We start from the raw sequence: 13,285 nt of genomic DNA, 5'->3' as shown, positions 1-13,285 counted from the left end.
GTGACTACTGAGCACTTAAAGGGCTGTGCACACAGGAAAGGTTAGACATGGGAGAGTTTATGCCCATGCGAAACACCCTCAAGAAGTATCAGGCCCAAGAGTAAGCCTTACCTGCAGACAATCTACTGAGAAGCCCTGAAGAGACTGTTGCTGACAGAGCTCAGTGCAAGCTAACATGTTGGGAAACTTAAATGAATGCTACGTTTACATTTTTATTTCTAGCTAAGAAACAGGTGAATGCAGTTGTCCTCTCTCACCTCACCCTAATTTGTGTTTCTTACAGATGAGCATTGTCAAGCACTTTGAAGAAGTCCCTAACCCAAAATACCAACATGTCTTGAGCCACACTGTTCTATAAGCCAGAAGGCAAGCTGGAGACAGAAATAGAAGACTATACCACAAAGCACTGGACAGGCTGTTAAAAAAACCTGCTTTTCCTTCTGCAGGACCGACAGGCGTGTTTTGTGGTACTGCACAACACAAATTCATAGGTTCTACTGTTAATGCGGGGCATCAATTTTACCATCAACAGAAACATAACATATACATTCTGTATAAAAAGATAGCAGACTATAAACATATGTATCTTTTAAATTATTTTATTTTGTGTAAGCTAAAAGGAAATTTACACACTTAAATCTCAAAAGACCTTGGGCATGCACATTGACCTTTTTAGAGGTTCTTCTACATAGCTCTCTTTTTTCCATAGGAATTTCCCCAGACATTTACAACCCATAGTTTTTTACTGTATATACAGCCTAAAACCATAGCAATCTATGATTATGTCATTTTACACTGTGCAAAATCAAACAGGAATAGTGGTACAACAGAACATAAAAAAAAATATTTTAACAGGTAAATTTCATTGTAAGACATTCATATAGTTTTGGTCCTTCTTTTCCAAATCAAAATGATTAAAAGCAGACAACCTTCTAATGACCCCAAAAAATCAAGTGTTTAGACGGTGATCCAGAACTGGAACAAGAAGTTACTGACAGCATACCTTTCAACAGGCTATATAGTGACAGAGCCATTCTATTGAAGTTTAAGAACATAAAGATTGATCAGCCAATCAAACAGGGGGAGGGGATGTGGAAGAAGAAAAGGAAAAATCACATTTTAAGCTTGTTAAAACACAAAAGAAATTATTGGGTTTTAAAGAAACAACAATAACTGAAAACCTGCAAAGGGACAACGTAACCTTTCGGGTTTCTTTTCCCCAGCAATAGTTATTTTAATATATGCAGGAAAGAAAAAGATGCTCAATGCAATCTGAAAACCTTTAAGGGCAACTTCACAGACTGTGAAGATTGAAGTTTTCATTTTGTTTTTAGGATTTATTTTTTATTTTTTTTTTAACTTTTTCATGTTTTGTAAGAAGGACACCACCAGTGTATTTCACAAAGACAGAAATGTATACATCCCAGCACAACAAAAAGAATAGATCTTCAAAAAGATTTACCCCCAATTATTTACATTTTTCTCTAATATAAATTTAGGACTCCGGTATGTAAATAAATATACATTACTATGTATACCTTTCTAGTGCTGCTTACCAACAAATCATCTGAACTTGATTTTTTTTAATTAAAGCAAGATTGCTTTTTACGACCCACAGAGGGAAGGAAAAGAAAAAAAAATCAATAGAAAACGTCCAATTCACATCACTTTAGTCTACCTTTTCTTGGCAGCTTGTTGAAGGTGTTAATGTGGCTGGGAACATCAACACCTTGGCATGCATGAAAGTTAAGTCAGGAAGGCTAGAAATCACCTTGGCAGCCTCTTCACTAAGATGTTCTTCCTTTTTAGGCTTCCTGTGGAGAAGAAAAGAACAAAGTGCATTAATACAGTACCTGATATCCCTTGCATCACTAAAAGAATCACTGATTGAAGCAATGTTCTGCCAGTTTGTCTCCCACTGACAGGCACTTCTGTAAGCTACGTGAGAAGTCTAATGTTATAATACCTACCTGCCTACCAACAAAATGTTAACACAGAAAGTCAGCAAAATGTTCCTGTATATTGTTGCAATAAGGGGGGGGGGGGGGGGGGGGGAATTTCCTATTCAAATGCTAATTTTAATTTATTTCTCTTTTTTTTTTGCCAGGTTCCAGCGTGAAGAGACTCACTTGAAGAGACAACCATGCTCATATTCTAGGGATAAGACAATAGAAGCATTAGTTCTAAAGTACCTAAATCCAGTATAATCTTTCAAAATAAAAGTGGAAAAATCTTGAGAGGACTTTAAGAAGTTCCTAACTTACTTCTTAATACTTTTAAAATAAAAAAGTACTTATGCTGTGTTTCCAACATGACTATTCTCAGATTATACATCATACCGCTCTATATTATGATCCACGAACCCTTTCTCCCCCCCAGGGCTCACCATCAGCAGAAGGTGGCTCACAACTTGGAGCCACTTGCTTTGAAGTGCAGTAGTATGTGTAGCCATGATACATACAGCAGTTTGGGAATCACTGGTGTTTACTTTGCCTTTTGCATTATTCATAAGAATTACTGAGCAAAAATGAATAAAGATGTCTGAATTCTATGTAATTTGGTTCTCACTATTATGCAAACCCCTCACATTTCCTAAGTAAAATGAAGCCTGGCTCAGAGCACTCCAGAAGACCCCCTTCCCCTGCCCAAATATCCATATTTCACAGACATCTGGTTTATCTTTGAAGAACACTGCCTATTACCAGAAATACTCAGTTTTACATCAAACATTATTCCAGTTCCAAAAAGGCACCTGCTACACCCTGTAACAACATTAGGAACTCTAGCTAAATAAGCTCCCCCACCTTTGGGCCAAAAAGCTGAGACAAAAGGCTTGAAACCAAATAAGCTGCCTTTCCCTAGAACACTTCAGAAACTTCCTTTCTATATCTTGTCTTAGCTGGAAACTTTAAACAGAGCCCTGGAGAGGGCAATGACCACTCCGACCACAAAGCAGCATGTACTTCTATTTTCTTTTGTCAGCACCCATCAGGATTGTTTCCTCAGCTGATCAGAGATGAGGGGAAAGCAAAGGGAAGCAGTGTCAGAATTTCTTAGCTAGGAGGAGAAGAAAAGAAACAAGCTGGAGTCAAACTCATCCTTGACATCACTGATCATTGTGTTGACACTGAACTATCACTTTGTTTGCTACTTGAAATCTCCACTTGATGGAAGATCTCTAGATGAGGCAGCCTAGATACTAAATCCAACCTTCCTTCACTAGAATAGCAATATTTTCTTTTCTCTGCTGCAGTGGAATTTCATGAGCCACTGACTAGGCAGATTACCAAATTCTGGAGGATAAACAAAGCTGTGTGCTGGATTTACTGAAGGAAGAAGCAGAGAGCCAATATGTGCCTCCTTCTCTAACAACTTCACAGTCAGCTCTGTTTGCACTTGAAGGACTATCTCTGAGCTGTTGAAATGTGGTTCTCACCCACCACTGTGTTATCAGTATCTGGTGCCGCTATTAGTAATCACTTACCACAAGCCTCTTAACGGTACAAACTCCTGGTGATCAAGGACTTACAGCTAACTACAGAGTGTTTGACACAGGGAGCCAAAGGAAGAGGGCTGACTCCAAGATCTGCATTAAAAGGAGTTCCTGTAATTGTTAATCAGGCACCGAGATGGAGCTCACACACTCCTTGCTATTTATATGCCTCTTCCTCCTCTGCTCAACTGTGGCATTCTAAGAAATGGCACTGCTGCATCCCAGAGGCAGCACTGCATTTCACTTGGTGGTCATATGCCAGACCTTTGTCACAGGATAATGCTATTGCTCCAGCTGTACTAGCTGGTCTCTGCAACATCACAGCAGAACATGCGCACCAGTGACCACAGTCAGATGTGAATCTCACCCAATTACTGAATGCTCCCCTCCTGGATGGAGGCCCTTTGCAATAATTTATCTACTTAATGTGCTCCGTAGAAAGTATCTGTAAAGAAGGACAAGCTAAAACACTAATACAGTAAACATTACTTAGCTATAACCAAGTTACAGCTATAGATACAATCACTTGGTAATGAGGCTCAAAGTCTTTCTTAAAATCATCTCAGTGCAGAGAGGGATGAGACAACCGAAAGTCTGCATTCCTTGATGGAGAGGGGCAGGTTCCTCTGGAAGACAATAAACTGGACACTGTAAGTACCCTTTCTGGGTAACAGTCAGCACCTTTGGCAGCAGATATTACCGGGGCAACCCTAAAGGATTACTCATTAACTCTCTAAATTTAAAAGACAAAGTAGCATCATCACTGCAGACTTTTTACCCTTAAAACCTACCAAACTGCCTAATAACTGTGGTGTCTTTTGATAGAGGCAAGAGAAATAGCTATGTCAGTGCATTAATTTCAGTCACCACTTTTGCTGAAGGTGTTCCCATTGTCAAGAGCTTCTTTTGCTAAACCCTGGTAGGGGTGGTGGTGGGGTGGGGGGGCACATTGCAGAGCTTCTCCTGCTCATGCACTTTTAATTTCTACATATCATAGCTTACAGAATGGATGCCCAAGTGAGCGGATTGTCAGCAGTGGCTGTACTACTACTGTCTGCTTTGGAACCAGAACTTTTGATTACTAAACCACGAAAGGACCTAGTCCTCACTCAAAACAAGGTCTCTGCCTCATGCAGGATTTAGAACTACTCTCTACATAGCACTTTGTCCCCATCCATCTCTTTTCTTACACTAGGGTTACATTTCCTCCTGAGACAGAGGACAGAAGGGACGCTCTTACCCAAACAATTGTACCAGTCCCTCTACCTGTTGGCATAAAGTTTCCTTTTCAAAGGCATGTTAACACTAAGCTGCAAGAAATTAGCCAGACTGACGGGCAGGAAAGTTGCTGGAAGAAACTTTAGCAAGAAATAGGGAATACTTTGTTGATGTGTCACTCACACCTCACTGTTCTGTTTTGCATTCCAACCCCTTCCTGCAGCATTCAAGTCTTTCAGGATTTCAGTCATCTCTCATGTTTGCAAAGGGTTTTGTGGATAGCACCACCAAGGCCAGGCTCTAACAGCAACAATGATTAGAGAAATGCACATTTAAAAAAATCACTCTGTAATTAAGAGGTAGCCCGCTCCATCCAACACCTCCCCCAAGGAGTATTTCCAGCCTAAATGAGGGTTTCGTCTGTTTCTTGGAAAGATATCAGTGCTCTGTTTTCCTTCAGAAAGACAGCAGATAAACTTCTGATCTCTGCCAATTCTATGGAACCGGGCAAGGCTGCAGAATGTCTGTGGAATGCTGTACTGGATCCCTGACCTTCAACACTTACTGCTGCCGTCAGGGTTTCAGGCTCAAGCTGAGGGAGAAGTCTCCCCTGCACTCCAAACACTTTCCTTCTGAGAAACTGACTTCCTGGCTTCAAGAGCTGGGTTTGAATGCAAAAGATGGGGCTCTTTTAAGCAAAAACAACTTTTCACATGGCTTTTTACAGATGAACAATGGTATTTTCACTCTAAAGATCCCGAGTTCAGACAAATTACAGACATGGGATAGCCTTAGCACAACTGAAGTTGCCATCAAAGTGATGTTAAGCCACTGGCTACATCTTCCCCATATCAGTTATCATGAATGGCTAATAGTCTATATGAATGGTTGGTGCATGAATGTCATCCTTGTTGAGCTGGCTGTACCCAGCCACTCCTATTTTGAAGTCTTCAGTTCATTATGAAAGAAAGGAGAAAAAAAAAAATCAAAAGAAAAACAATTTTATTGCAAAAAGCTAACATACTGCAACATATTTGGCATACTGCTGAGATAAGACCTTATTTCTCTGAAGGTTTCTCACTTGAAAAACAGACTGCTTTTCTTTTGGAGAGCATGGAATTCAAGAAAGAAAAAACACTTGAAATGTTTAAAATTCAGAGCTGGCAAAAACATACAAAACGTATTCAACACTGAAAACAGATGTTTTAAAACTGCTAATCCTTGTGTGTATCTGAATTTAACTGCCAAGTCTGAGCTCCCCACCCTCCCTCTACAGCCTAATATTGCTAGAGCACAGATCTAGAAGCTCTTCCTATCAGTAAGTAATGCTCTCCACAACAGAGGAAGAGCTCTGACATCTGAATAAAGAGATTTAACAGCACGAGTGAGAGCTTTCCAGTGCATTCTGGAAGCACTGGAAAAAACCTAAACCCCTCATATCAAAAAACAATACAGAAAAATGAAGGTGAACATTCAAACAAAGCAGACTTCCCTGTTAATTTCTAAAGAAAAAGTAAGCTAAGACTTCTTAAAGAAAGCAAGTAGGTACAAATCTGAGTGGAGATAAAAATTAATAAAGAGTTTGTATGTTCTGCTGTGAATTTCAAACCAGACAGAATATATAACAAAGCTATTTTAAAGGTAACTATGTTTTTCTAATTAGCGGAAGTCAAACTTTCCCACTAGTCCTTTTTCAGAAAGAGTATATGCACTCCATGGATAGAAAAATACGCATTCCAAAAGCTGAGACACAAAAATCAGCACTGAAGTATGGAGTTCCCTCTACTGGTTCTCCCTTGAATTTCATGGCTTGTTTTTATTCCGTGTTCACTTTGACCATTTTCACTGCAGGAAAGCTAGCAAGAAAGTTTTCTTAATGAAAGAACATGTTTTAAAAGAGCTCTTGAAAATGATAGTTCTGGTCATTTTAAGAAAGAACTAGGTCATTTTAAGAAAGGACCAGCTATCTCCCACCATTACTACTCACTACATTTGCCAAAACTCTTTAACCATGCCTCCTCTCTAAGTGCTACGCTGCATTTAGTTTGAAAGTGCTGAATAAACCCTTTTGTTCACTTAAAAGTGAGGATATGTTAAACTATCTATTAGGTGTAAGGCAACTAATATTCGTTGCACGTTGAGGCATGCACTTCCTCAAAACCAGAAATGTTTTACTTGGTGAGGTGAGAATCACTCAGTGATTCTTTTAATGGGCACAGACATTAACTGCACCTTAAGACAGTCCAGGATCCTACTGCTAAAATACGGATTGAAAAATAAACCTGAAGAATACAAGCTTATAAATAGACTGTTCTGTACCCATTCACAGGCCAGTCCTCAAGTCAGACATTTGACACCTAAAGCTTTTATGTAAGTTCTACCTATAAAAAGAAGTACATAAGAATTTCACACGAGATCCACGAAGCAGAAAGGACAACTTGAACCAACTGCACGCTTGTTCCTTGACTTGCAACAGCAAAATTAATCTGATGCTTGCTCACTGAAATTTTGAGAGGTGCTAGAAATACATGGGACAAATATTGTCATTATTATTAGTCAGTTTTATCATTTTACTTGTGGAACATTCCATATCTATAAATTACACAGAAGACTGAGGAAAGTCTTCTGTCAAAGTCCTAGGTCATGAAACTGCGTGGCCCAGTTTATCCTTCCATTCTTAGGAGTCAGCTCTCTTCTCAGGAAGGTGCTTCCTCCAGTTCAGTCCTTGTCTCTAGCTTTTCAACTTATGCCATGAACTGTTTCCCATCTATATTTTAGAGTTCTATGACAATTTGAAATATGAACTACAGTACTATGAATTTCATATTTAATAATTACATTTTAGCCTTTCAATCAATCAAGAACTTCTGACCTGAAACAGCACACACATTTACTCCTCGCATTTCACACCACCTTTGGAAAAAGAAGAAAAAAGCACAACAAAGAGTATTTACCTTGTGGACGTGCTTGCCTTCTCCACTGTAGACATGAGTCTTGCAAACGCATCAGTCACTCTGTTGCTTGCATTGGAAGTTTCCAGTTTTGAGGTTGTCAATTCATACAACTCAGGATCCACACCTTATAGTATAAAATGATAATCAGTGATGGTTGGAGGCAAGTATAGCAATAATTAGCCACAGACCAACTTGCTAGAGACTGTTTTCTGTAAACATCTGAACCATTTATGATTTCAAGATACACAAAAAGAACATGACAGGACATGTCTGTATTTCTGAAACATCGTCCTCTGTCCCCACCCTTTTCAGTAGCTTTATAGTTGTACTAGAAAACACACGCACAGTGGATCAAGCCTGGCATACAAGGTCTCAGTCTAAGAGTAAACAAAACAAATTTGATTTACCTTTTAGAATGAAACACCTGTAAAAACATCAGCTGTGGTAAAATGGATTGTTTCAATTACTTCAACTCAACTGTATTAGAAGAACACTGAATGTTACCAGGAACCAACTGTTTAATGAAGGATTACATGCAGCACTGGCATGCATTAAAGTGCATTCAGTATCCTGCTTTTTGCAAGAGTTAAAAATGTTTTGTGTTAAAAATGTTTTAAGTGAGGAAAAGCAGCTCTTATGATACCAAGAAGTGGAATGGCATTAAAAAAGTTACATATTAATAAGTGTAATGCTACCACAACTTTTAGTCTGTGATCCCTTTTAACTGTTCAAGTATTTATAAAGCATTAAGTATCTGGATGTTTCAGCCTTGATTTCCTAGTTTCAGATATCTTAACTCGGATGCTGAATTTTCACATCACATGCATTGCAAATGGATTTCAAATTTTACCAGCAGAGGCCATTTGGAAAACAATGCAAACAATGGAAAACTGCATCCAAAAAAATACATACATGTATGAGTGAAATTCTACCCGTTTAATAGCTAGCATCACATCATAGTAGGAAACAGCTCTAGTATTTCCAGATACCAAGTATGTTTTCTTTAATAAAGTCTCTATGAATTAGAACTACCAAAATAAATCAAGAGGAAAGACTATTACAACACATTTGGTTTCTCAGAAGCTTTTTAAATTGGTGATATTCCTCTAGTTTCAGTTTATTTTATGCTTCATGTGTTTAAATGAAGTATGCATATATGCCATCCACAATTACAAGTATTTTTCAAAAACAGTGTAGAATTTTTGTACAACAGCATCATGATAGACACCTGTGTCCTAAACAAGTGTCACACTAGTGCCAGCTGGTTTGGCCAACACACAAGCATTTCACACTAGTGCAGAACAAACACTGCAAGTACTTGGACACGACAGTCCCATGTAGCTACCCAGTATAGAAACTGATTTATAAACTGATTGCTGATGATTTTATCCAGTCTACCTGAGTGGATCAAGACACTTTTAGAAGTACTCCTGAAATACCAAAAGATTACTAAGTAAAAAAAAATGAAAATGCCTGTGCTTATAGTCCTGCCTTTTCCACCCAGTAATTGCAGCACTACGTGCACAAACAGATGCCTGCTTTGCATAAACTCTCCCCACGCAGTGTGTACATCATTCGTCCTTTGTGCACAAGTACTCTTTCACTGTTAGGAAACTAAGCTGACCTAAAAGTACAATGAAGAAAATCATCTGGTTAAGCTGCAGGAGATGGGGGATGGGGAGAAGATTTGATCCATTTAATATGAATTGATTAGAAATTAATAGCTGTGTTTTCAGTGTACATTTTTTTAAGTCTGGGTTTCCAAAGTTAAGTTTTGTCCAGCTTCATGCAAAATACATACTGTCCTGAGACCAGTACACCAAGACTTTAAGTATTGTCAGATGTTTACAGAACTTGGAAATAGGAAAAAGCCTAACTATTCCATAAAATATCCACTTTCAACCAGGAAGACTTGAAGAGATACACGGTGACTTGCAGAAGCCTGCGAAATCCCATTAAGGTACAAATTATATAACTAATTGAAACAAGGAGTCCTTTGACATGCAACTCTGCAACAAAAGTTAAATGCAACCTTAACAGTTACATCATTTAGATATTCACATTAATGGTCCTGAATTCATTTTCATTGTCATGCCATGTTGCTGCTCAATTTACTGTTCTTTAGGCACCTCTCTTACTCAGCTACATTTGTGTTAAACTATTAACATGAGAAATAAGACAATACACTAAATCTGTGGGGACATACTAGAAATTATTAACTCCCTTTTCAGAATGTAGAATGCAATTTTTTTAAATAACAAAGTTATTTTGGCCTGAAATCAGACTGAGACGAATACAGCGTAGATCTGTAGTAAGTAAAACTAAAGGTCTCCAGAGAAAGAACAGACTTCTACTACTGATAAAAGTTTCTTCTTTAAGCCAAAAGATCTAACAATTTGTCTTTCAATTATTTTACTTATTTTTTAGAGTTGCATCTTCTCCATTTTATTCAAATGATTAGAGAATATTTAAGGAAAGCACTGCAAAACCTTAATGAGATATTGAAGGAAAGTTAGCCAACCAAACCCCACACAAAGCTCTTAAACACACACACAAATACACGAGCTGCAAGCCAAGAAACAAATGACTTTCCCAGAAACAAGTCAGGAGGAAAGAAAAGCCAAAACAAATAAAAGTAACCAAAAAAGACACTACAGGGCATACCAAGGAAGGTGATTGTACCTGTAACTCAATGAAACAAACAACAACAACAAAAAAAGGGGCAATAAAAAGCTATCAGCATCCCTCCAGTAATCATTTCAAGTGTGCACACCATCAGGACACAAGAACATACCCAACTGCACAAGCAGCACATGTACTGGGTACTGATGACTTCTGTTGTTAGACTTGCACACACAAAAGAATCTGCAAGACTAAAGTTTCTTGAAGTTGCTACCTATCATTTCCATGACAAACCTGCCATCTTTCATCTGCATAATGACATTCTCTAGGTTGGAATACAGACATTTGGAATGCATTGCAACAAAACTGCCTTCAATGATTAAATTTCAAAACAAAAAACAAACAAAAAAAAGGCAAAAAAAGAGAAAAAAGCTGTTTTTTAAAAACAAAAAATACAGTAATGATTATAAGCACTTATTTGAAATGGGGGAAAAACCCCAAACCTCTTAAAAATTGATTTTAAAAATTAAAACAAAAAAACCTAACCCTTCCTATGAGGAAAATTATCATCATGGCTTTAGACATGATACTGAAAGAGTATTTGCCTTATCTACTTAACCTATGCACTAAGCTAAATCCCCAAAATGTTCCCTTAAATTCCTGCAGAAATTTATTCAAAGTGTAGGTTTTCACAAGCTCGTGCAAAATAGTCAGAGCATGTCAAAACCATGTGATAAATTAATTCAATTACTTTCATATATTATTTAATGGAGAGTGGAGTTTTCATCTCCTTTTTAAGGGATTAAGTTAGAGATAAAGTGCTTTGGCTTTATAATTACCGTTCATGAACTTCTAATGCCCCATAAACATGCAACTATCCTTATTTTCTATTTTGAATGATGTTAAAACACTTTTTTCACTTTATCATTAATATTAGTAGTTTACACACACACAAAAAATTTACAACCTCCTGGTAGCAGCAAACCCTACCAGGGTTTTGATACGTTAAGCTCTGTAACCTTAAATTCACTCATAACTTCTAAATAACATCATAATCCTGTAACTTGGGAGACAATTCATTCAGAAGAGAGAACAAGCCTCATTTTTGGAGAATCATTCTATCCACAGCATTATTCAATTTTTAAGTGCTTAGAAAAGTTAACTCACAAAATCTCTCATTTGAAACAAGTGTTTTAACATCTTATTTGCAAGAGCATAAAAGCCATTCATTCCTTCAGCATGTGACAAATACAGAGCTGACAGTACCTTTTAAATACTTCGCACTCGATACAAAACATCAGAAAACAGAACACAGATTAAAGGAAAAATGCAGTATGAAGACATTTTAGAGAAACACAATGCAAAATTTCTCCTTGTTTATAGGAAAGTCAAGTGATGTGCTCATGCTTTTAGTAAGTCGTTACAAGATTACAGTTGTGGTTTTAACACTCTGCTGACCTGGGATTGTGGTGGTGCTGCTAGAGCTACTGTCATCCACGGGCCCAAAGAAATCAAGGTTCAGAAGAGTGGAACCTCCACTAGCTTGAAATTCAGTGACCGTGTTGGTAGGCAGCCATACAGAAGGTAAGCCAAGGGAGGGGTTTATGTGTAAAAAGGGGTAAGACACACACTTGAACATGCAAGTTATAATTAGTACTCAGTACGCAATTTAAAAATTGACATGAAAACAATGCTTACAGTATTAGTTTGTACCTTCTAAAATGTTAACAACTTAATTCAGTGCACATTTCCTTATGTACAATGCAGCAAGGAAATCAACACTAGTAACTTGAAAATAGAAATATTTATTTCAATCTAAAAATGAAAGAGAACCAGCACGACCCAGAAAGAAAGATGTGATCAGTTAAAGGGAAACAATATACTGGTCAACTTATAGTTAGAATATAGTGGGCTTTTGCTCCCCTCACTGAAATTGAAAACCAGGAAAGTCAGGAAGACTTAGCAGATCCCCAAATACCAAAGAACCAAAAGAACCCTGTAAAGTTTTATTTAGCAGCTTTAAGCTATTAATTATCGTTATCTTAAAGCAGGGTAACAAATGCCACTCTTGTATCCAGTTCCTCACTGGTAAGTTATACTGTTCCCCTTTAGTACTAAACCAGAAATCAAACCAAGATACATTTTAAAGAAGTTGTTCATTAAAAAGAAAGCATGATGATTGACTGAAGTAATAAGACACCAGACAACAGCAAAAGGGTCCATCCAGGCTTTCCTTCAGCACTATGATATTGCTATCCATACTCTTACATCCCACATGTTCTGAAACACCACCATGAGGCAACACCAGTGGAGTAAGAGATGCAGTTTATTTTAGCCTGCTTTTGAACAACTTATGTGTCACGAATTAATTGCTGTTAGCAGGCTCCTCATAAAAGTATGTTTCTTTACATGTTTCTAGTCTGTCTGTCAAACAAGTTTCCAAAACTTGTTTTATTTCCTTTGCATGCACTTGCATTTCTGAGACTGGAGGTGGTGGCACAACTCACTTTGCTATTAAAATAGGTGAAGGGTCCTTTATGTGATAACTATATACATTTACAGGTACAAACAAGTTCGTAGCTACCTCTTTAATATATTACCTATAATCAGATCTTGCATGTAAGCAAAAGTGCTAACAGATGAAGTCACATTTTTTGAAATATAAAATTATCTGTAAATCTGAAAACTTTCAGCTCAAGAAGTATATATTTTGCAAACAGTTTGTGGTTAAAATATTGTGCTTTGAAGTAGCCACTATACACAAGTTCGTCATTCAAAGGATGTCTAAAGAGATAGTAGTTCATTGGTGAAAAATACTCTTAAGAAGTAAAACTTGATCTAAAATGCCCTTTTGCTCAGAGTTTCATTATAATCTGCAGTTATGCATAATGTAGTATTAATATTGCCACTGTGACACTAGCATCTAAAATAATACTTAACTTGGTATTTTTCAGACTACGTAATACTTCACATAGGGGCACAGTTAATCAGAAAGAAA

At 37.5% G+C, this 13,285-nt stretch overlaps 1 protein-coding gene across 3 annotated transcripts in view; it reads right to left on the bottom strand.

Annotated features, from left to right (window-relative positions):
• Window positions 1-583: 583 nt before the first annotated feature.
• Window positions 584-13,285, bottom strand: part of AFTPH (aftiphilin) — a 48,756-nt gene continuing 36,054 nt past the window's right edge. For 2 of the 3 annotated variants that reach the window (XR_003991904.1, XM_030489977.1), the window contains 2 exons: window positions 7,666-7,789; window positions 584-1,814 (listed from right to left, as the gene is read on the bottom strand). Coding sequence is in view for 2 of the 3 variants with exons in the window: in XM_030489977.1 (XP_030345837.1) it covers window positions 1,670-1,814; window positions 7,666-7,789 (269 nt within the window). In the remaining variant the exon portion in view is untranslated. Of the gene's footprint in view, window positions 1,815-7,665; window positions 7,790-11,745; window positions 11,830-13,285 lie in introns of all 3 variants that reach the window. The other variant, XM_030489974.2, reaches the window with a different exon arrangement.

This window comes from Strigops habroptila, chromosome 6 (assembly GCF_004027225.2).
Source record: "Strigops habroptila isolate Jane chromosome 6, bStrHab1.2.pri, whole genome shotgun sequence".
Lineage (NCBI taxonomy): Eukaryota > Metazoa > Chordata > Aves > Psittaciformes > Psittacidae > Strigops > Strigops habroptila.
This window is presented reverse-complemented; position numbering and strand designations above follow the sequence as displayed.